Here is a 23033-nt window from a genome sequence, read left to right as displayed (position 1 = left end):
TGGAGCTATTTGTGGAATAGGTTGAAAAAAAAACTTGCCTAATTTTATTGCTGCAGGTTGTATTTTGCACAATATTTCTGAGAGTAAGGGAGAAAGGTTTATGATGGGTGGGAGGCTGAAGTGTAGTGACTTGATCAGTTGTTTGAGCAACCAACAATATGTCCACCAGAAAATGGAAACAGACAGGGTAATATTGTCACGGATTCCTAATGCCCTTACTTTGAGTCTCAGGCCTGAAAACGCGCAGCTGTACATCCAGCTGCTCTCCCATGGAGAAGAGGGGGGATGGATTGTGAGCAGCACAGTCTCTTTTATGGGTGGTAGAAGTAGCATATTGTGACTCTCCATATTTTATCTTCTGTCTGTGCCTTGATATTTTTGTAAAAAATGATGACCTTGGCAAAATGTATGCATTTTCTGCGTAGAATGAATTGCTGACTCTTAGCCCTGGTCTACACTACGAGTTTAGGTCAAATTTAGCAGACTCAGATCGATTTAACCCTGCACCCGTCCACACGATGAAGCCATTTTTGTCAACTTAAAGGGCTCTTAAAATCAATTTCTGTACTCCTCCCCGACGAGCAGATTAGCGCTGAAATTGACATCGCTGGGTCAAATTTGGGGTAGCGTGGACGCAATTCGATGGTATTGGCCTCCAGAAGCTCTCTCAGAGTGCTCCATTGTGACCGCTCTGGACAGCGCTTTCAACTCAGATGCACTAGCCAGGTACACAGGAAAAGCCCTGCAAACTTCTGAACTTCATTTCCTGTTTGGCCAGCATGGCGAGCTCATCAGCAGAGGTGACCATGCAGAGCTCATCAGCACAGGTAACCATGCAGTCCCTGAATCGCAAAAGAGCTCCAGCATGGACCGAATGGGAGATATTGGATCTGATCGCTGTATGGGGAGATGAATCTGTGCTATCAGAACTCCGTTCCAAAAGACGAAATGCCAATATATTTGAAAAAATCTCCAAGGGCATGATGGACAGAGGCTATAACAGGGACCCGCAGCAGTTCTGCGTGAAAATTAAGGAGCTCAGGCAAGCCTACCAAAAAACCCAAGAGTTAAACAGCTGCTCTGGGTAAGAGCCCTAGACATGCCACTTCTATGATGAGCTGCATGCAATTCTAGGGGGTGCCCTTACCACTACCCCACCCCGTCCGTGGATACCTACAAGGGGGGAGTCTCATGCAACAGGGATGAGGATTTGGGGGACGAGGAAGATGAGGAGCAGGAGGATGTTTCTTGACTTTAGCAAAGCTTTTGACACGGTCTCCCACAGTATTCTTGTCAGCAAGTTAAGGAAGTATGGGCTGGATGAATGCACTATAAGGTGGGTAGAAAGCTGGCTAGATTGTCGGGCCCAACGGGTAGTGATCAATGGCTCCATGTCTAGTTGGCAGCCGGTATCAAGTGGAGTGCCCCAAGGGTCGGTCCTGGGGCCGGTTTTGTTCAATATCTTCATAAATGATCTGGAGGATGGTGTGGATTGCACTCTCAGCAAATTTGCGGATGATACTAAACTGGGAGGAGTGGTAGATACGCTGGAGGAGAGGGATAGGATACAGAAGGACCTAGACAAATTGGAGGATTGGGCCAAAAGAAATCTGATGAGGTTCAATAAGGATAAGTGCAGGGTCCTGCACTTAGGATGGAAGAACCCAATGCACCGCTACAGACTAGGGACCGAATGGCTAGGCAGCAGTTCTGCGGAAAAGGACCTAGGGGTGACAGTGGACGAGAAGCTGCATATGAGTCAGCAGTGTGCCCTTGTTGCCAAGAAGGCCAATGGCATTTTGGGATGTATAAGTAGGGGCATAGCGAGCAGATCGAGGGACGTGATCGTTCCCCTCTATTCGACATTGGTGAGGCCTCATCTGGAGTACTGTGTCCAGTTTTGGGCCCCACACTACAAGAAGGATGTGCATAAATTGGAGAGAGTCCAGCGAAGGGCAACAAAAATGATTAGGGGTCTAGAACACATGACTTATGAGGAGAGGCTGAGGGAGCTGGGATTGTTTAGCCTGCAGAAGAGAAGAATGAGGGGGGATTTGATAGCTGCTTTCAACTACCTGAAAGGGGGTTCCAAAGAGGATGGCTCTAGACTGTTCTCAGTGGTAGCAGATGACAGAACGAGGAGTAATGGTCTCAAGTTGCAGTGGGGGAGGTTTAGATTGGATATTAGGAAAAACTTTTTCACTAAGAGGGTGGTGAAACACTGGAATGCGTTACCTAGGGAGGTGGTAGAATCTCCTTCCTTAGAGGTTTTTAAGGTCAGGCTTGATAAAGCCCTGGCTGGGATGATTTAACTGGGAATTGGTCCTGCTTCGAGCAGGGGGTTGGACTAGATGACCTTCAGGGGTCCCTTCCAACCCTGATATTCTATGATTCTATGAGGAGACTGCACAAAAGACAAGCAGAGAAACCATTCTCCCTGATAGACAGGAACTGTTTATCACCCTGGAGCCACACCCTCCCAACCCTCCCAAAGTGGGCTCCCGGACCACGAAGCCAGAGAAGGCACCTCTGGTGAGTAAACCTTTGTAAATATAATACATGGTTTAAAAGCAAGCGTGTTTAATTATTAATTTGCTCTGAAGATTTGGGATGCACTCATGGCCAGTACAGCTACTGGAAAAGTCTGTTAACATGTCTGGGGATGGAGCAGAAATCCTCCAGGGACATTATTAAGGGGACATTCAGAAGTGGCCGTTCCTGCTGGGCTGTTTGCCTGTGACTGAAAAGAAATCATCCCCACTTTTAGCCATGTAGTGGGGGGTGGCAGGACCCATACACGCTGAGCTGTTCGCGTTTGGCTAGCAGGGATTGTCCCTGATACTAGTCTCGCGGTGGGAGGAAGGGTGAAGCGATCATCCCAGAGAATTCGGTGGGGGGAGGTTAAGTTGGGTTTGTGCTGCACGTAACCCAAAAACCGCAGCCCCTCCTTTTAAATGGCCAACCCAATGGGTGCTTGGTATGGGAAAGGAGGGCACTGCTGTTTCAAACTATTCCCACGTTATGAAGGTTGAAGAAGCCGAAAGACACTGGCTTACCTGCAAGCCGAATTCTTTGTCCAGCCCTGCGTGTGTGATCTTTCACACCAAACCGGCAGGCCCTCAGTGTAAGAGACAAAATACGATATTGTACTGAAAGCACATGTGCTATGTAATGTTAATGTAATGTTAACAGCTTGGTTCACCGTGAAAAAGTCTACCCATTGTTCTCTAAAATGTGTCTTTTTAAATACTACTCTCCCTTTTCTTCCTCCCGCAGCTGCAAATGTTTCAGTGCTCCTCCTCTCATCTCTGTCCCAGAGGCTAACACAGATAAGAAGGCAAAAAAAAAAACGTACTTGCGATGAAATGTTCTCTGAGCTCATGCAGTCCTCCCGCACTGAAAGAGCTCAGCAGAATGTGTGGACGCAAACAATGGCAGAGTCCACAAAAGCAGAAAATGAATGCGAGGACAGGAGGGACGAGCAAGATGAGAGGTTGCGGGAGCAAGAGGAGAGGTGGCGGCAGCATGATGAGAGGAGGCAGGATGCAATCCTGAGGCTACTGGGGGATCAAACTGAAATGCTCTGGCATCTGGTGGAGCTGCAGGAAAGGCAGCAGGAGCACAGACCGCCGCTGCAGCCCCTGTGTAACCGCCCGCCCTCCTCCCCAAGTTCCACCCAGATGCCCAACAATGCGCGGGAGGGGGGGAAACGGGCTCTGGACACTCCACCCCAGAGGATTGCCCAAGCAACAGAAGGCTGGCATTCAATAAGTTTTGAAGTGCAGTGTGGCCTTGTCCTTCCCTCCTCCACCACCCCACCCGGTGCTTCCCTCTTCCCCCACCCCTCCCAAGCTACCTTGGCAGTTATCCCCCTATTTGTGTGATGAATTAATAAGGAAGGCATGAATTTGAAACAACAATAACTTTATTGCCTCTGCAAGCGGTGATCGAAGCGGGGAGTGCGGTTGGCTTACAGGGAAGTAGAGTGAACCAAGGGGGTGGGTTTTAATCAAGGAGAAACAAAGAGAACTGTCACACCGTAGCCTGGCCAGTCATGAAACTGGTTTTCAAAGCTTCTCTGATGCACAGCGCACCCTGCTGTGCTCTTCTAATCGCCCTGGTGTCTGGCTGCCCGTGATCAGCGGCCAGGTGATTTGCCTCAACCTCCCACCCTGCCATAAATGTCTCCCCCTTACTCTCACAGATATTGTGGAGCACACAGAAAGCAGTAACATCAATGGGAATATTTTTCAGAGTAGCAGCCGTGTTAGTCTGTATCTGCAAAAAGAAAAGGAGGACTTGGCACCTTAAAGACCAACAAATTTATTTGAGCATAAGCTTTCGTGAGCTACAGTTCACTTCATCGGATGCATACAGTGGAAAATACAGTAGGGAGATTTTATATACACAGAGAACATGAAACAATGGGTGTTACCATACACACTGTAACGAGAGTGATCAGGAAAGGTGAACTATTACCAGCGGGGGGGGAGAAGGGGGGAACAAACAAACTAACAAACAAACCTTTTGTAGTGATAATCAAGGTGGGCCGTTTCCAGCAGTTGACAAGAACGTGTGAGGAACAGTAGGGGTAAAACATGGGGAAATAGTTTTACTTTGTGTAATGACACATCCACTCCCAGTCTTGATTCAAGCCTAATTTAATGGTGTCCAGTTTGCAAGTTAATTCCAATTCAGCAGTCTCTCGCTGGAGTCTGCTTTTGAAGTTTTTTTGTTTTAAGATAGCGACTTTTAGGTCTGTAATCGAGTGACCAGAGAGATTGAAGTGTTCTCTGACTGGTTTTTGAATGCTTTAATTCTTGACGTCTGATTTGTGTCCATTTATTCTTTTACGTAGAGACTGTCCGGTTTGGCCAATGTACATGGCAGAGAGGCATTGCTGGCACATGATGGCATATATCACACTGGTAGATGTGCAGGTGAACGAGCCTCTGATAGTGTGGCTGATGTGATTAGGCCCTACGATGGTGTCCCCTGAATAGATATGTGGACAAAGTTGGCAACAGGCTTTGTTGCAAGGAGAGGTTCCTGGGTTAGTGTTTTTGTTGTGTGGTGTGTGGTTGCTGGTGAGTATTTGCTTCAGGTTGGGGGACTGTCTGTAAGCAAGGACTGGTCTGTCTCCCAAGATCTGTGAGAATGATGGGTCGTCCTTCAGGATAGGTTCTAGATCCTAGATGATGAGTTGGAGAGGTTTCAGTTGGTGGCTGAAGGTGATGGCTAGTGGCATTCTGTTATTTTCTTTGTTGGGCCTGTCCTGTAGTAGGTAACTTCTGGGTACTCTTCTGGCTCTGTCAATCTGTTTCTTCAGGTCAGCAGGTAGGTATTCTAGTTGTAAGAATGCTTGATAGAGATCTTGTAGGTGTTTGTCTCTGTCTGAGGGGTTGGAGCAAATGTGGTTGTATCGCAGAGCTTGGCTGTAGACAATGGATCGTGTGGTGTGGTCTGGATGAAAGTTGGAGGCATGTAGGTAAGTATAGCAGTCAGTAGGTTTCCGGTATAAGGTGGTGTTTATGTGACCATCGCTTACTAGCACTGTAGTGTCCAGGAAGTGGATCTCTTGTGTGGACTGGTCCAGACTGAGGTTGATGGTGGGATGGAAATTGTTGAAATCATGGTGGAATTCCTCAAGGTCTTCTTTTCCATGGGTCCAGATGATAAAGATATCATCAATGTAGCGCAAGAAGAGGAGGGACATTGGGGGACGAGAGCTGAGGAAGCATTGTTCTAAGTCAGCCATAAAAATGTTGGCATACTGTGGGGCCATGCAGGTACCCATAGCAGTGCCGCTGATTTGAAGGTATACATTGTCCCCAAATGTGAAATAGTTATGGGTGAGGGAATATTGGTTTCGCTGAGCTCTAACCGAGTCAGTAAACTGTGCCAGCGCACTTTTAAATGTCGTAGAATGTGCATTTGGACCATTCTGCACTTGCTCAGCGTATAGTTGAACAGCTCCTGACTACTATCAAGGGTGCCTGTGTATGGCTTCATGAGCCATGGCATTAAGGGGTAGGCTGGGTCCCCAAGGATAACCATAGTCATTTCAACATCCCCAATGGTTATTTTCTGGTCTGGGAATAAAGTTCCTTCCTGCAGCTTTTGAAACAGACCAGAGTTCCTGAAAGTGCGAGCGTCATGTACCTTTCCCAGCCATCCCACGTTGATGTCGGTGAAATGTCTCTTGTGATCCACCAGTGCTTGCAGCACCATTGAAAAGTACCCCTTGCGGTTTACATACTGGCTGCCAAGGTGGTCTGGTCCCAAGATAGGGATATGGGTTCCGTCTATTGCCCCACCACAGTTAGGGAATCCCACTGCAGCAAAGCCATCCACTATGGCCTGCACATTTCCCAGAGGTACTACCCTTGATAGCAGCAGCTCAGTGATTGCGTTGGCTACTTGGATCACAGCAGCCCCCACAGTAGATTTGCCCACTCCAAATTGATTCCCGACTGACCGGTAGCTGTCTGGCGTTGCAAGCTTCCATAGGGCTATCGTCACTCGCTTGTGAGCTGTGAGGGCTGCTCTCATCTTGGTATTCTTGCGCTTCAGGGCAGTGGAAAGCAAGTCACAAAGTTCCATGAAAGTGCCCTTAAGTATGCGAAAGTTTCGTAGCCACTGGGAATCATCCCAGACCTGCAACACTATGCCATCCCACCAGTGTGTGCTTATTACCCGGGCCCAGAATCGGTGATCCACGGCATGAACCTGCCCCATTGCCACCAGGATGTCCAAATTGCCAGGGCCCGTACTTGGAAAGAAGTCTGTGTCCATGTACTCATCACTCTCGTCACCGCACTGTCATCGCCTCCTCACCTGCTTTTGCAGGTTCTGGTTCTGCACATACTGCAGGATAACGCACTAGGTGTTTACAATGCTCATAACTGCCACAGTGATCTGAGCGGGCTTAAGTCTTGCCGTGGTTTGGCGTCTGCAGGACAGCAGAGTTGCAGCGGAAGCGGAGGAAGACAACCATGACACCATGACAACGGATGCCACAAGAATAGATATTTATAGAGAATGACGAGAGGACCTGAGAGATCGATTCACGAAAGCAGGAGAGCAGAGTTGCAGCGGAAGCAGAGGAAGACAACGGTTAGCACCGTGCACATTTCCTGAGGAAGAACACACGTACCCAGGAGCCCATGACAGACAATATGGAGAAACTCGCTATTGAGACAATAGCAGCAGAGCAGAGTTGCAGCAGAAGTGGTGGATGACGACGGTTAGCAGTCCTACTGCACCATCTGCTGAAAGCAGTATGGCGTCCACACGGAAAAAAGGCGCAAAACGATTGTCTGCCGTTGCTTTCACCGGGGGAGGGGTGACTGACGACATGTACCCAAAATCACCCGTGACAATATTTTTGCATTATCAGGCATTGGGAGCTTAACCCAGAATTCCAATGGGCAGCAGAGACTGCAGGAACTTGGGATAGCTACCCACAGCGCACCGCTCCGTAAGTCGATGCTAGCCCCGGTAGTGAGGACGCACTCCGCTGACTTAATGCGCTTAGTGTGGACATACACAATCGACTGTATAAAATCGATTTCTAGAAATCGACTTCTATAGTATCGACCTAATTTCATAGTGTAGACATACCCTTAGTGAATGAATTTTAAAGTTTTTTATTATTAAACAGTATATTATATAACAACCAGTATATTCTGTTTGGGTTTCCCATTGTACCTTGGAAGTTGGGGAAGTAAGAGGGGGTTGAGAATTATGTTCCTGGTTTGGCTTTGCAGTTTTGCTGTGTTTTGGAGGTGCTTAGAGTGTGGATAAGTTAGTCGGGGGCATGTGGGAGCACGGTGGATAGTAATCCCCTCTACATCTCTTTTAGGCTGTCCTGACTCTCCGTGGTATTTCACTGAGCCTGGTGACTAGGAGGAAGAGAATGGCCTCCTTCAAAAAGGCAAAGGGGAGACTAGTGAGATACACTGTGAAGTTATTCACCAAGATGGTCCCCCCAGAAGTGCTGCAGGAGTGGAAGGCAACTGGTAAGCTATATTGGAGGGAATGACCATGCACCCATCCTGCATAATGTCTGGACCAAAATCAAGCAATTTCTCAGCTTTTGATTCTGCTTTCGCTCCCCTGAAGACATGGTGAAAGTGCACAGAAAAATAGATAGGATTCTGCACTGATTGTCTGAAGCATTTACTGTTCCCCATCTTTATGTAAGCCTGTGAAAAGCCATTAAGAGCTTTACTATGCCTAATGTAAATATTTTTTCTTGTAGAAATGTGTGTTACACGGCATTTATATCTCACCAGGGAGCTGTCGTCCTTAGTACCTGTATGGACATGCAACACCCATGTCTCCCTCATTTACATGGAGAACACTAACCAAACTTCTTTTTCCTGTAACCACTGTCTCAGTACTGTTGAATTTTGCACAATTTAATGTTTTTGTTGTTTGATTATGTTGCAGAAGGGGAAGGGAGGTCGGGTAGAGGTTGCAGCTGCTCCATGGTGCTGATGGCCATTTTGAGCACGGTTAACTGTGGAGAGCTGGGGGTGTTCAATAGGCAGTACGCTTCAGGAAGGGGGAAAGAAAATAGGTAGATGGGCATGTGCCCTTACTGGCATGAAATAGGATGACGGTCGCAGTTGTAGTATGAGACAGAAGCCATGTGCCTGACCAGAGCAGTTGTCATTCTGAAAATGGGTGGGTGGGTGGGGAGGGCGAGCAGACAGCATGGGTTGAGAGAGAGGAAGAGGCTCGAGACTTGGAAAGGCTCTTAGCTCACAACAGCGAAAAATGGCTACAATCCTGGGGCATCTGGAACACAAGTTAGAACAGCAGTATAGCATTATAGTAAATTGTAATGATAGATACTTATGTGACAAGGTTCCCACAATAGGATCTGTGCCTCAGTCCCGGCCTGGGTTTCTGGTTGGTAATCAGGCTCACTTTGTACACAGCTTTCGTCAGGGTCCTGAGTCACAAAGGGATCCTGGCTTTCTGGGGACAGCTCTTCATTGGCCTCCTCTCGTTCTTCCTCCAATGACCAGTGATGTTCATTCTTGGTGGAGGGGCCACAGAGGAGGCGTTAGGGTCCACAACCTCTTTGAGCTCAGTAGTGGTGTAATTGCTCAAAATCCTGTCCAGTTCCTCAGGTTTCCACTTCTGGACCTTGCCCTGGTATCCTTGGTTTTAATGTATGTCCTCTTGAGCTGTTTCCTCTTTTTTCAGCAATGGTTGGCCTCCCATTTGTGATCCTTGTAGATATCAGCTTAGCAACATCTCCCAAAAGATCTTTATTCTGGTGGCTGGCCACAGAGCTTGCTGCACCAACACTTCTCCACAGATGTCAGGTCTCATCTAGGGCCTCGGTGTGGCTCCAACAGGCTGCTCAAGACATGAAGTAATATTACAGCAATGCTGTTATATATGAATCCAAGAGCAAGCGGGCAACTTCTGGCCCTGTGCCAATTTTTAAATGGGGCTGGAGGGGCATCTGATCAGCTGACTCTATGCAGTGGAGGACAGAGAGATAAACAGTCACCCGCAAAACAGTGTGAAATAGCAATTGGAGGACTACCAAAGTAGTACATGGCAACATTGCGCACACATGAACGCTATACCAATCTCTCAATTCAGACTGAACTTAATACACTTTGAAAAAGGATACCAGAGTTTGTGATAAATGCAGAGTTAGTGCACTGTAATGAATTGTCTCGTGTATACAGGCATTTTCACACCACAGTTAGCAGTGAGCATTTTTAAAGGGTGAGGTAATTAACTAGTTTGTTCTAATAAAGCTTTGCAATCATAACTTGGAAATGGTATGAAAACATGATGGGTGGTGGTGGTTTTCCTAAGGTGAGCCCCAAAAGAACTCTGCAGCTTTTGTTTTTATTTTAAAGAGGGAATTAGAAGCAAATGAATAAAACAACGAAGAATGATGCAAGAAAACAAGCTTCACTGGAGCACTGGAAAAGTGTGTGCACAGCTAATTCTAGTGTTTTATTGGTAGTCAAGTATTTATGAAGCCCTGTAACTTTAGGACAAAGCTGCACCAGAGAGATTTTTAAGAATGAAAAGTCTGGGATTAGACAGAGAGAGAAAGAATCCTTTATTATCACCATAAAGGAATTGTAGATTACATATATAATATACATACACACACACACACCTGAGAGTCCAACTGCATCGCTAAAAAAATGCAGTACTTTTCCTAATCATTGGTTACCGGTTCCATAAATATAGCATCCCTTTAACAAAATGTGCAAGCAATGAGGTTTGTAACACAGATCCACATTCAATTTCACAAGTGGAAAAAAATATTTGTGTATAATTAATTCAAAATGTTAGGATTTTTGTATTCTTTATTCCAGCTACAAAGACAACACAAACCATAATCTTGGATAATGCCACAGAAATGTGCTTCAGTTAGTTATCACAAATTACTAAAAAAGAAAACTACAACTTATTACAGTAATATAAACATGCAATGGATGTGAGCAGAAGCTTGCAGCATAAATTAAAGCCTTGTATGGAATTTTATCAGCAGCTCCTCCTGGCGGTATAGTGTGACTTCCAATACTCATTACAGGGATGCTCCCAAAAGACACACTAGGTAAAACTACTGTATGCTACAGTACTATAGTATCTTTGGATCTCTTGCTGCAGTTTAAAGGATAAGGTTCAATTAGCATGACTAAAATAAGACTTGTTCTTTACAAAGGAAACAAGTATACAGAAAAACAATCTTCGTTGGGTCCCTTTATACATTTACAATCATTAAAAAGGTTCACCAAAATATGAAAAAAAATCATGCACTGTCAAGAAGTTGATGATGATCAATGACTGAGACAAACTCCTGTTTAGCTAATTAGAACCACTGATGAGCAATAATGACCTGAGCTAAGAATATTTGCAGACTTCTTTAGAATGAAAAATGGAGTGAAGAGAGGCTGTCAATTTGTACAAGTTTTAAGCTCCAATCACCTTTCCCATGAGTACTACCTACTTAAAATTTTTAATATAGCTGTATTTAGCCACATGGATTATCCTCATTCAGCTTTCACCATCCACCAAAAGCCAAAAATCTGTGAAATTATTCTAAAGCATTAACTAATTTTTATTGTGTTCTGGCCCACACTATATATTATACGACATGACAGTATCATATTTTCTGGGGTTTGGCCCATTTTTAATGAGTTGTCAAAAATGAAATATTAGATACTATAAGGAAACATTTAACTATGAATGAGGTGTGAAAATAACACTTGCATTACAAAAGCCCACAGATTTTCAAAAGCAAAGCTCAGTGAAGTTTGTAAAATTATGTTTCATAAAATAAACTTGCAAAGCGGTCGTAAAAGTAATAGGGAAAAGAAATATTTTGAATTCTACCATAGGTCTTTACTTGCATCAATCATTCAATTAACCATTCTTCTGAAAAAAATAAAAAGATCTAAGCTAAATAAAGATGTGCTATTTTTTACATTTAATGACAACAGGTTTAACTAATAAAAAGTCTGAGGCTGTTTATTTGGAGAGCTCTCCATAGTTGTATTGCTCATCTCATCTCGACTACCTTTCGGTCACATTTTTATAAGAGCCTATTTTTTATACTCAAAAAGAGCCCCTTTATACATTTTCCTCTAAATATGTAAGGAAGTTTGGAGACTCTGAATTGTGTGGTCAAATCATGGTTACATTCTCATTACTATTAATTTGGCTATCAAATTGAAAATTATGAAATGATTCCCTGGACATACAATTTTTTTAAAATTTTCATTTAGAAATTGGAGGAGGGAGAAAAGAAACTTGAAAGGCTGCAATATTTCAAGCAGAACCTTGGGCCTGTGCAGAACCTGCAGCAGGAATTGGGCTTATGCCTAATTTTTCAACTGGAAACTTTATGGTGCCTTTCACTACATAGTAAGTGAAAGAGTTGAAAAAACAGGGCTAATTAATTTTGCTATCCTAATAAATTTCTATTCCTCCTCATTCAGATCCTAGGAGTGCAAAACCTAACACTTAACACTCAACCCAGATTTTATAATTGCCACATGCGCAATGAATTCCTTTGTTTTTAAATACTTAGAGAATTGTACTTCAAACTGATTTAGAAAATATGGGAGGAAAAAGAAATACATACTTGAATGCCATTCATGCTACATTTTTTAAAGAAAGGCCATTTATTTCTATAACATGATCACGTAGCCCTACTTGAATATTTCTTTACAACATGCAAAATTAAGTACATAAATCTTTAAGCAAAATCAATCTGATTGCAACCAAAACAGGAAAAAGAAAAATATCACACAATGAAATTCAATTATTTTTCATAGATTCTAAAAAAGTTATCAACTTATATGTGTATACTCCTATTATAGCTGTTACTTGTTCTGTTATCTATTTTACTGTGTGTTTCATAATGGAAAAGTATCATTAAAGAAACCAATTTTTCCTTTTACAAGTTCAGTGACTTTATTCAGTAGATGATTTATTACGCAGTCTGATTTTAATATATGCACATAGAAGACTCTTTACAGTTTTTATATTGAGAGTAGTGTGTGAAGCATGAAAATTGTGTCACATTTTGCTGTGAATAATTTTGCAAACATTTTTCATCTAGATACACAAGTCTCTTACAGTGTTCAAAAATATCAGCACTTCAGAACAGACTGTTTTAACATCTGCACATCACCAGGGTTTCCCCCAAGGATTTTTAAATGATGCCTGCTTGTGCTGAATAAAGTGCTAACTTGCACCTTGCATTTCAAACTGTGTCCTGAGCAGCCATCCAGTTGGTACAACACCAGCTGAATTCCCACAGGCTACTGTTCACTCAGGCTTGACTGCAATTATCATGTCAATATTTTGTGCTCCAATATGCAGATATGCACACGTGCAAGCTGCATAATACTTTCTTCTCCATGGAATGTTGACTTATGTTCAATGTTCTGAGAATTTTTAATGAAATAGGATATTAAACTTCCATCAACTATAGACAATCACAATTATTTGACCTTAGATGAAAAGGTTACACCCTTATAATCTATTATTCTGACCAATTTGCTGAGTGATAAGTGGGGAATCGAGTTAAAACACAAATTCTAATGTTAATTGTTTTAATAAATTCTCAAACATAGAAAGCAAAAAAATAGTAATGGTCCTTTAAAAGGGATGAACTGTTATTTCCTTCCTAGTCCTACTGTCATTCACTTCCTGTTTTCACTGTTTATTGCCTATTTTCACAACAATAGCATGAGAAGGCACGGAAAGACACCTGCATGTGATGTATTAGTCCTTCAAAAAGATGCAAGTTATATTGCTTTCAAGATTTTATTAATAAACATCAATCTAAACTATTTTACACATGCACCAGTTCAATGATTACTGCGGTGGAAAACATCAGAGTTGTTCCTCACTTCCAGCAAATCTGCATATTTTGGATTCGTAAGGAATCCAGCATGACCTGATGCTTCTCAACCAGCTTCTTGACAACCTGTGATCATATATCCTAAATCTATGGTGAAATTTAAGGAAGTAACAAATTACTCCAATTGATTCTATTATCACAACTTCATTTGTTCCCAGATTAAGGCTGATCTTCTCTTCATCTATCTGATCATTTTCTTCCAGACATTGAGACATCTTGGGGATGACAGAGCTTGCATTAGTGGAGACAGAATTGCTCACTTAAATACTGTGTAAGGAATGTTGACCCTGGAGTCCAGATTTCTCAGAGAGATCTCAAACAGTGAAGAGCAGGGGAAGAATGCTGAGCCTTGCAAGACTCCACCTACAATTCTAAGTGAAGAGAAGCAGGGATCCATGGGATCCATGCAATAGGAATAAGTTTATCTAGCATAATGCTATCCCATTTACTTCTATTAGGTCTTGTATCAGCACCACAGTCAATGATGTGAAAAGCCACTAAGGGATCTAATTGTATCTCCTTTAAGAAAAGGGGTCGGGGGGGGGGAATCAGAATGAATTGTTGGAAAAACTAATAAGTTTTTGTGTACAGTAAATAAGAAAAGGCTTACATAGGGCTTCCAATCAAAAGGGGTTATACATATCTTTTAAAATTTATAGCGATATTCCACCATTCTATGGACCCTAACTATATTTACTAAGTGCCTACATGGATTGACCTGTTAACTCAGGACTTTTTAGCACCTTTATTCTTTTTTTTTTTTTTTTTAAACACTTTTCCTTTTTAATTTTATCATCAAAAATAAATGTTTCAAAAGGCAAGCAAACTAGAAATAGCATTCTTTTTACATAATACAGAGATCAATAGTATTTAAAGTAGTTTGAAAGTACACTAACATGAGATATACTCTTACAATGGCTTGTTTGAAAATACCTGGAGGCTTTTACATATCCCAAAGGCTTTTCTCATTTGCACAGCAAAGATAATTTTTTGTTTGCATCTGAATATTAAATGGGGAATGTAGTTACAATCACCGAATAAGAACTGCAAAGAATGCTGAAAAATAAAATATCTTCTGTGTATTTCAGGAATTAACACTGCAGCCACAGTGAGGTCCCAGGTAAATTTTAAAATTTTTAGGACAGTTGAACTCCCATTTTGGGAGCATGAAAGCATTTTGAAATTGTAAAGTTAGAAATAATGGGAATCCTATTGTCACTAAAAAAAATTCCAACATGAAATGGAAACAAAAATATTGCACTTTTCCATGTAGGTCTGAGAAGTTGCTAGAACAATGTCATCTAACAATACAAATATACAATTACTTGACTATAGGACTAGTAATTCCTGAAGTCTCAGCTACTACCAATTTATGCTTTTCATTTTCTTTTCATCATTCCATCTTCTTTGTATTGTGTGAGGTTGTAACTGAGTGCTTTAGTGCCTTTAGACTTGCATCTTTTTAACCCTTATATTGTCATTACCTGCAGAAAAATTGCCTTCTTCATCCACCAATTTAAGGACTGAATCTCACTGTATGGCACTGGCAAGCTCATCACATCTTGGGTACGAGAGATATTCTTTCCTGACAGTTCTTATGATGTGTTCCAGGAAAGGAAATAAGTAGCTGTCCTGTGACCTTAGCTAAACTGTGATGAAAACTAGTACCTTAATGAGCACTGAAAGTTAGTAGTTGGCATAAATAAATTGAAAAATGAAGGTATGCAAACACTTATGCTATCCATGTTGTATAGCCCCAAGAATAAAAAGGTTGAACACATCTCAACCCTGAATCAAGATTTTCTGATGGTCAGATTTAATACTGCTCACTGATGCTTTTAGCATTTCAAACAAAAGAGGACATGTTAATATAATAATTCTCATGTGGAACCTGTTGCCTTATACCCATTTCTCTGCAGTGTAGGATTCTCAGATGTTGCTGATTAACTTAGTGCTTCTATTATTTGTTTATCTACTTCTGGGCCACAAGAAGTCAGAAGCTGTTGCAAGACTAGAGCTGTATATGATAAGAAAGTTGATTTGGAATTGAGGGGTGGGGGTGGGAGGAGGCCTGTGATGCGGCACGTGGGCCTCACACTGGCAATGAGGGGGTTAAGGAGCCTATGGACTCAACTTACCCTGTCCTCTTCCCCCCCCCCCTCATCTGCAGCTAATGTCGGGCATATGGAGGGGAATTAAAAGGAGAAGAGCCAGCCCAGTTCGGACTGCCCAGTGTGACATAGAGGGCCATTGGAAAGGATTTACTCTTTTAGAACAGCAAGTCCGAACAGGAACAAACAGGGGGATAGGAGGACACTGGAGACTAAACCACAGGGGTTGCCCTGTGCCTGGAGGGAAAAATGAACTTTGAAGACTATAAATAGAATGCAAGGACGCATTTTGTTATCCATTCACTGAGAATACCCCTTGAAGAGCATGGGTATTTCTGAACGCTTGGACCCTGGTTTGACTAAAAAGCAGCTAGCTCTGCACAAGACTGAATCCTTAGGGGAAAATCTACATTATTAAACAGGAAAGGTAACCATTGATAAATACAGACCCAGGTTTGCATTTTATGATTTTCTTTTATGTGTAACCAATTCTACTTCCACTTGCTATCCTTACTCAAAAAAGAAAAGGAGGACTTGTGGCACCTTAGAGACTAACAAATTTATCTGAACATAAGCTTTTGTGAGCTACAGTTCACTTCATAGGATGCATTCAGTGGAAAATACAGTGGAGAGATTTATATACACAGAGAACATGAAACAATGGGTGTTACCATACACACTGTAAGGAGAGTGATCAGGTAAGGTGAGCTATTACCAGCAGGACAGCTGTGGGGGTGGGGGGGAGACCTTTTGTAGTGAAAATCAAGGTGAGCCATCGATTACAAACCTAAATGTGGCAATTCTTCAACAAAAAAAAACTTTAAAAAAACAGACTCCAAGGAGAGACTGCTGAATTGGAATTAATTTGCAAACTGGATACAATTAACTTAGGCTTGAATAAAGACTGTGAGTGGATGGGTCATTACACAAAGTAAAACTATTTCCCCATGTTTATTCCCCGCCCCCCGCTGTTCCTCAGATATTCTTGTCAACTGCTGGAAATGGCCCACCTTGATTATCACTACAAAAGGTTCCCCCTCTACCCCCCCCCGCCCCCCGTGCTCTCCTGCTGGTAATAGCTCACCTTATTTGGTCACTCTCCTTACAGTGTGTATGGTAACACCCATTGTTTCATGTTCTCTGTGTATATAAATCTCCCCACTGTATTTTCCACTGAATGCATCCGATGAAGTGAGCTGTAGCTCACGAAAGCTTATGCTCAAATAAGTTTGTTAGTCTCCAAGGTGTCACAAGTCCTCCTTTTCTTTTTGCGGATACAGACTAACACGGCTGCTACTCTGAAACCTATCCTTACTCACTATTTGTTAAATTTTAACCTTTGATAATAAACTTAAGATTTTTTTCACTATATCTCAGCGCTACAATATTATAGAAGAGCTGACTCTCAGTTGAATCAAACAAACTTGTGTATACACTGTCCCCTGGGGGATAGCAAACCTGGTAATATCCGAGAGTGTCCAGAGACAGGGGGTGGATACTACAATGGGGATACTTCACGGTGTGGTTCAGGGTGTACCTATTGTTAACCTGCAAGCCAAAGTAAGGGCCAGCAGAGCCCTGAGGAGATTGCTGGGGTGGCTAACTGACCGGTGGCATCAGGAAACTGACACCCAGTTAAGCAAGTCTCTCTGTCACTCTGGCAGGGGGGTAACAAGATAACTCAGTTCTGGGTACCCCTTTGAGAGTCTCACAACCAGGAAGGAAGAGAGAGCTCTGCTACTTGCTCGGCGAGGAAAACCAGCTTCCAGGCAAGACCCTATGGAAGTTTGCTGCCTAAACAAGCTATTTGGTGGTTGGGCAACTAAGCCCAGGAAGACTATGAAGAAGAGATTAGCCACACAGAGACAAGCCCAGAGCAGACTCCCACCAGTGAATCCGTGGATGATCCTTATTTTGAAGTTCACTAGTTTTCCTAGACAGGGCTCAAGTGTGCCATAGCCAGAGTGCTACGGTACCACAACACCAGACCTGTGAGGTCAACACCCAACTATTAGGGACCTGCACTGGAGTGAGTCATTCCGACAGGCCATAAAGAGGCAGTGCCTAGACAACCCAGTTACAGGAGCAAAAAGAGGAAAAAGAGATTTATAGGTAAAGTTAGGGCTATACGCGATTGCTGGAGAGAGGACTGGCCCCTCAAACAAAAAAAGGATTAAAAAAATGTTTTAAAGAGTGAAAAGTCTCCCTTTATTAGGCGCTCTATAAATCAAAAACCAAAACCTCCATAATCAGGTGCAAAGCTATGAGTTTTATTAATCATATCTGCACTGAATGGGTATTCCTAGCAGTAACTCAACTTCCAAACCCTGCTCCAGGATCATCTGCAGTTATGCTAAGATCTGGGAAAAACGCTCCAGAGGCAATTGGAAATTCCATAATTCTGGCCAAGAAAATGGGGGAGACATATCATAAAGACATTACACACACACCTTTGACATTCATACCTTTGAATTCACAACAGCAGTTCTACTGCATCAAACTGTTCTTTTAAGGAACAGAAGCAAAAGAGTGCACTTAGGATTAGAGAGGTGCATGAACAGTACTGTCACCACGCTTTTGTGTACGAAACAAAATCAGAATAGGAGACTCAACAGCCAAAAATGGACAACACACATTGCATAAACCCAAAAAAAAAAAAAAGAATATTCCAAAACACATTTCAATTTTCGACTCTAGAAAAATCAATAGACGCACCATAAAATAATATTATGGAATGTTTCCTTACCTACCATGCTCTTTTATTTTCTAGCAACTATAGAATATATAAAAGAATAACACATAGGTTTTTCATGATAGTAACCAGAGAACTGAAATAATAAATAGTAATAAAATATTGAATTTATATTAAAGTAACAGTCAAATGCCCCATTTAGGACTAGGGCTCCATCATGCTAACTAGGATGACAAATACATAATGACAGTCCCTGTCCTGAATCGCATACTAACAAATTTAAAATATGAGGCAACAATTAAGTGTGAAAAAAATCCTAGGAAGAAAATTTGGAGGAAGGGGGGACAAGAGACTATAAAAGTGTCTGAACTATAGTTCAGTGTTTGACTACAATCTATACAACTCAATGGCATTTCCTAACTTTTGTGAGCTTGTCTTTGCCCTAAGTAACTTCCTTTTAATGCATTTTTGTATGTAATACACACACACACTCCTTTTATAATTATAGGGCGAGGGACATACCCAACACCTATAGATAAGGCAGCCGAACACTTCTCATTATAGTTCCCTGTTTTCACCTTCTTATAACTTTACCAAACATCATGCAATCAGCTTTCAGTTTTCTGTGTTTGCTCTCTGCCTCAGATTAATATTTTTACATAAATAGTTTTTAGCAAAAGTGGTTCAGCCATTTCCAAGAATGAAGATAGCAAGAAACAGTTTTGCCAAAGTTAAAAAAAAGTGTGACTGTTTTTTTAACAGCTCTAGCACCCCTGGGATTTGGAATAAAACTTTACATTTGGTAGAGGAATAGTCCCGGGATCAGAGAAATATCTTCTGTCCTCATGAAAATATGTCCAGATTTGGACAAGCTATAAATCACAGAAAGTCATCATTTGAACATACACAGCAGAACTTGTTCTAGAATTACTCCTACATTTTCTGAATGTTCTAATGCAGCCAAGTTGCCTATGCAACATCAATTTATGTCACCTTGTCTGTATGCATTATTCTGTAGACTTAAACTATATGATCACATACTATTTTTACCACACAATCATTTCTTCTTTCAGTGCAGAGGATGGATGGCAAATGAGACAGAGTAAAACAGTGAGTGAGCTATTGACTGTAGAACCCAGGCCATATTCACAGCAGATGTTGATGACTGGTGATTACGGCAGGGAACTGCAGCAATCAAAAAGGGGTTTTGTGGTTAAGGCACCAGACTGGGGTGCACAAGAACTGGGTTGTATCTTGCTGTACCACAGACCTTCTACGTGATGTTGGGCAACGCACTTAATGCAAAATTTTTAGAGTTGGCCACTAACTGTTTTCCTTATTTTCTGGTTGTCCAACTTGAGACAACTCAGGCAAAATTTTCTTAAGTGATGAACACTCACAACTCTACCTGAAATCAGTGGAAGTTTCAGGTGATTAGAATCTCTATGAAAGTCAGGTCACAGCTATCTTAAGTTGAGCACCAACAATTAATGAACACTTCTTCTAATTTTGGCCTCAGAACGTATCTGTGTGGCTCAATTCCCCATCTGCAAAATAGGGATACCATACTTCCCTAGGTCACAGAAATAATGTGCAGATAAATTTATTAATATCTGTAAGGCAATCATATATTATGGTGCTAAATTCATTAATATTTTTAAGAACCGGATGCACTATGGTGATGAATACCATCAGTAAATAAGATATTATTTATTCAGTACAGGGCTTGGAGACAGAAAGAAGTGTTGAACAGCTGCTTCTTTCACTTAGCACTGTCCATCCTGTCCACTGAATAATGCAGGGATCCTGTGGAAAAAACAGTATGTGATCATTTAATTAAAGACCATACCAAAATGCTTATGTACCAGGGAACAGAATTACAGTTGCACAGGTAACCTTAATTCTAGAATTACCTAATTTTTGAGCGCTTGATTTTGCAACCTAAAATTCTGTATGTCATGTATGTACATAGTATACAAAAACTGTCACTGACTATCATTCAATCTAGCCACCATTAGGAATAAAAACGAACAACACCAAATGAATCTGAGGGATGTGAGGATAGACTCCTTTTATATAAGATTAGGAACATTGTTCAATGCATAAGGAGCAGTCTGGATGAAAGCACAGAGTTTTAAAGTTTATTTAGATTTGCTTTTAAAAAAGCAACCTCTCTCAGGCTTTAGGGAGTCTTGACAAAGTTTAAAGATACCATTCTTACGAATTACAGGATCTAGATAATTTCAGAAGTTTAAGACTTTTTTACAATGTTTTTTTAAACATGAAACTATGTGGCATCAAACAGAAGAGATACCTAGCATATTTGATTTTTAAAAAAATCACACAAAGTCTTCAAGCTCACCTTTCCACCACCAAGCTGACTGCTTGTGTAAGATCTGGATTTGCCACCTGGAGGCGTTTCCACAAAGACCATACAAATTCTTTATCAGCCTTAAAAAGACAGAGAGAAATAAACAATACAAAATATGTATGTTTAGCATGTAACTTTTACAGAATAATGAACTATTAGTATGAATATTCAAAAGTTATATTATTAAGAACTATATTTTAGAGAAAAGTCCAGTGACTTCACTGCTCAGGATGACGTATTTACTTGCTTGTTTCAACAGAGATGTCCAACTCAACAAAGAAAAACCAATTTAAAAGTATTAGCGCAGAAATAGTAAAATAAATGCCAATCAATAAGTCTTCAATGACCACTCTCACTCCTCCTTCAGTTCTAGGTATAAAAGAAATGCAATTCACTCCTTCACCAGAACAGCAAGTCTCAACTCCCAAATTCAGCTCCCCTGCTGGAAGAATACAGTCTCTTATATCAAGGATAGAGACTTCTAATGATACTGAGAACTTTCTGATCTTGCAGCAAAAAATAGCTTTTACTAGAAGCAGAGCATTTTGACAGAGAACAAGTAACACAGAGGACAAATTCCTCCTTCATGAAACAAAGATTTTTAAATATAGCTGCATTAGAAGCAGCGAGATTGAGGATCTCTAAGTATCAGTAAGAGAGTATTAGAACTCACTTCAGTAAGGTGGTGTTTTCAACCTTTTCCATGCTAGTACTCCTTTTCCATTTTGGGATGTTCTAGCAAACTAGCAATATGGCAAATACACTATGCTCATGACTCTTTCACCCCTTTTGACAACCCCCAGGCTGAGAATCAAAGCCTTAAGGTAAGGAAAGGCTAAATCCAGGATAATGCCAATGAAAAGAAAATCCACATCCCACAAGAAAGGGAGTGTTATTATCCTCCCCATTTTAAAACTGCAGCTGAGAATAGATTTTAAATTAATTTTAGGTTAAAATTAAGTTGAAAATGCACTGTTCTTGCATTTTATTAAAATACAGATATTAGTTTTCCACATTTAGAATTATGGATTTCATTCATGTGCACCAGACAGTTTTATCCTAAATTAGGTGGCTGTCACAGTTTCAGGGTAACTGCATCAATATTCCTCCTCAATGGTCTACTCCAGAAGTGCCCAGTCAGTCTCAGGCCTCCAGCCATCTGTCTCTGGGAAGGGACCTATGTCCCACTCCCTTCTGAGTAACGATTTTAAGACTGCACAGGTAACCTTAATTCTAGAATTACCTAATTTTTGAGTGCTTGATTTTGCAACCTAAAATTCTGTATGTCATGTATGTACATAGTATACAAAATCTGTCACTGACTATCATTCAATCTAGCCACCATTAGGAATAAAAAGGAATAACACCAAATGAATGAGGGATATGATCCCTGCCATACACTGTGATATCTCCAGCAAGCTAGACTGCCTCTGTGAGTTGCTTTCTCTCCTACGGTTATGAACAGTGTACCGACAGCAGTCACAAGTTATAACACAGCTCTTCCTCAACATAGTATATTTTAAGGATAAAAACATTACAGAGAAAACATAAAAACAACAAAAGTTCCTACACGCTTAGTAAAAATTCCAGAAATTGACCACCGCCCACATAAGAACTCTGCTAAGCCAACATCCCTTCCAACCTTCCAGCAAGGATGGGGTCCCTTTAGTACCAAAAGTCCCATCCATTTGCGGAATCAAAACGAAGACCGTGAGTGTAAACTCAGCCTTTACACATCCAAAGTTCTTTCTTTATCTCTTTGTCTCTGGAAAACCCAGAATGAACCAATATGTGCAAATTACTCCAGGGGTGGTACCCTCTCTGGAGTTGTTTATAGTTAAGGCTAAGATTTTGTCACGGATATTTTTAGTAAAAGCCAGGGACAGGTCACAGGGAAAAAGGAAAAATTCACTGAAGCTGTGACCTGTCCCTGACTTTTACTAAAAATATCCAGGACAAAATGAGGATCGGTGGCCAGGAGCTGTGAGCTAACCCACTGCCTGTGAGGGACCTTGCAACTCCCCACTGCTGAAGTCACGGTTCCATGACTTCTGTGGCCTCTGTGACTAAATCGTAGCCTTATTTATAGTCTTAGTAACCCACTTAATCACCCCCCTACCCCAAGGTTTTAGTTCATGGAGCAGCTATGGAAACCCTCCTTGAGGGAGTAGAAGACAGTCATATATAAACCATTCATAAATTTAATACAATGGTCCCAAAAGTTACTGTATGGGGTTGCAATATCCCTCACTGTGGTTAACAACAGCAGTAGCAGAAACGATCACGGCACTGGTAAGGAATTTTCAACCAAATACAGCTTAGATGCAACGTCTGTCTTTAAGCCATGTGTTTTTTCTTCCCTCTTACAGCAGTTTTCCATTTGAGATGACTTATGCTCAAAGTATTCAAAATGACTTGCTCTAAGATCATACAAGG

The 23033-nt window shown here is 41.6% G+C and overlaps 1 protein-coding gene across 3 annotated transcripts in view; it reads right to left on the bottom strand.

Annotated features, from left to right (window-relative positions):
- CNTLN (centlein) overlaps positions 1-23033 on the bottom strand; it is a 282930-nt gene that overhangs the window by 237195 nt on the left and 22702 nt on the right. For all 3 annotated transcript variants that reach the window (XM_048849837.2, XM_048849838.2, XM_075128810.1), the window contains exon 2: positions 20589-20677. In XM_048849837.2, coding sequence (XP_048705794.2) covers positions 20589-20677 — 89 coding nt within the window. The remainder of the gene's footprint in view (positions 1-20588; positions 20678-23033) is intronic.

The sequence above is a fragment of the Caretta caretta genome, chromosome 5 (genome assembly GCF_965140235.1).
Source record: "Caretta caretta isolate rCarCar2 chromosome 5, rCarCar1.hap1, whole genome shotgun sequence".
Lineage (NCBI taxonomy): Eukaryota > Metazoa > Chordata > Testudines > Cheloniidae > Caretta > Caretta caretta.
The sequence above is the reverse complement of the archived record's forward strand: the minus strand, read 5'-3'. Positions and strand labels throughout refer to the sequence as shown.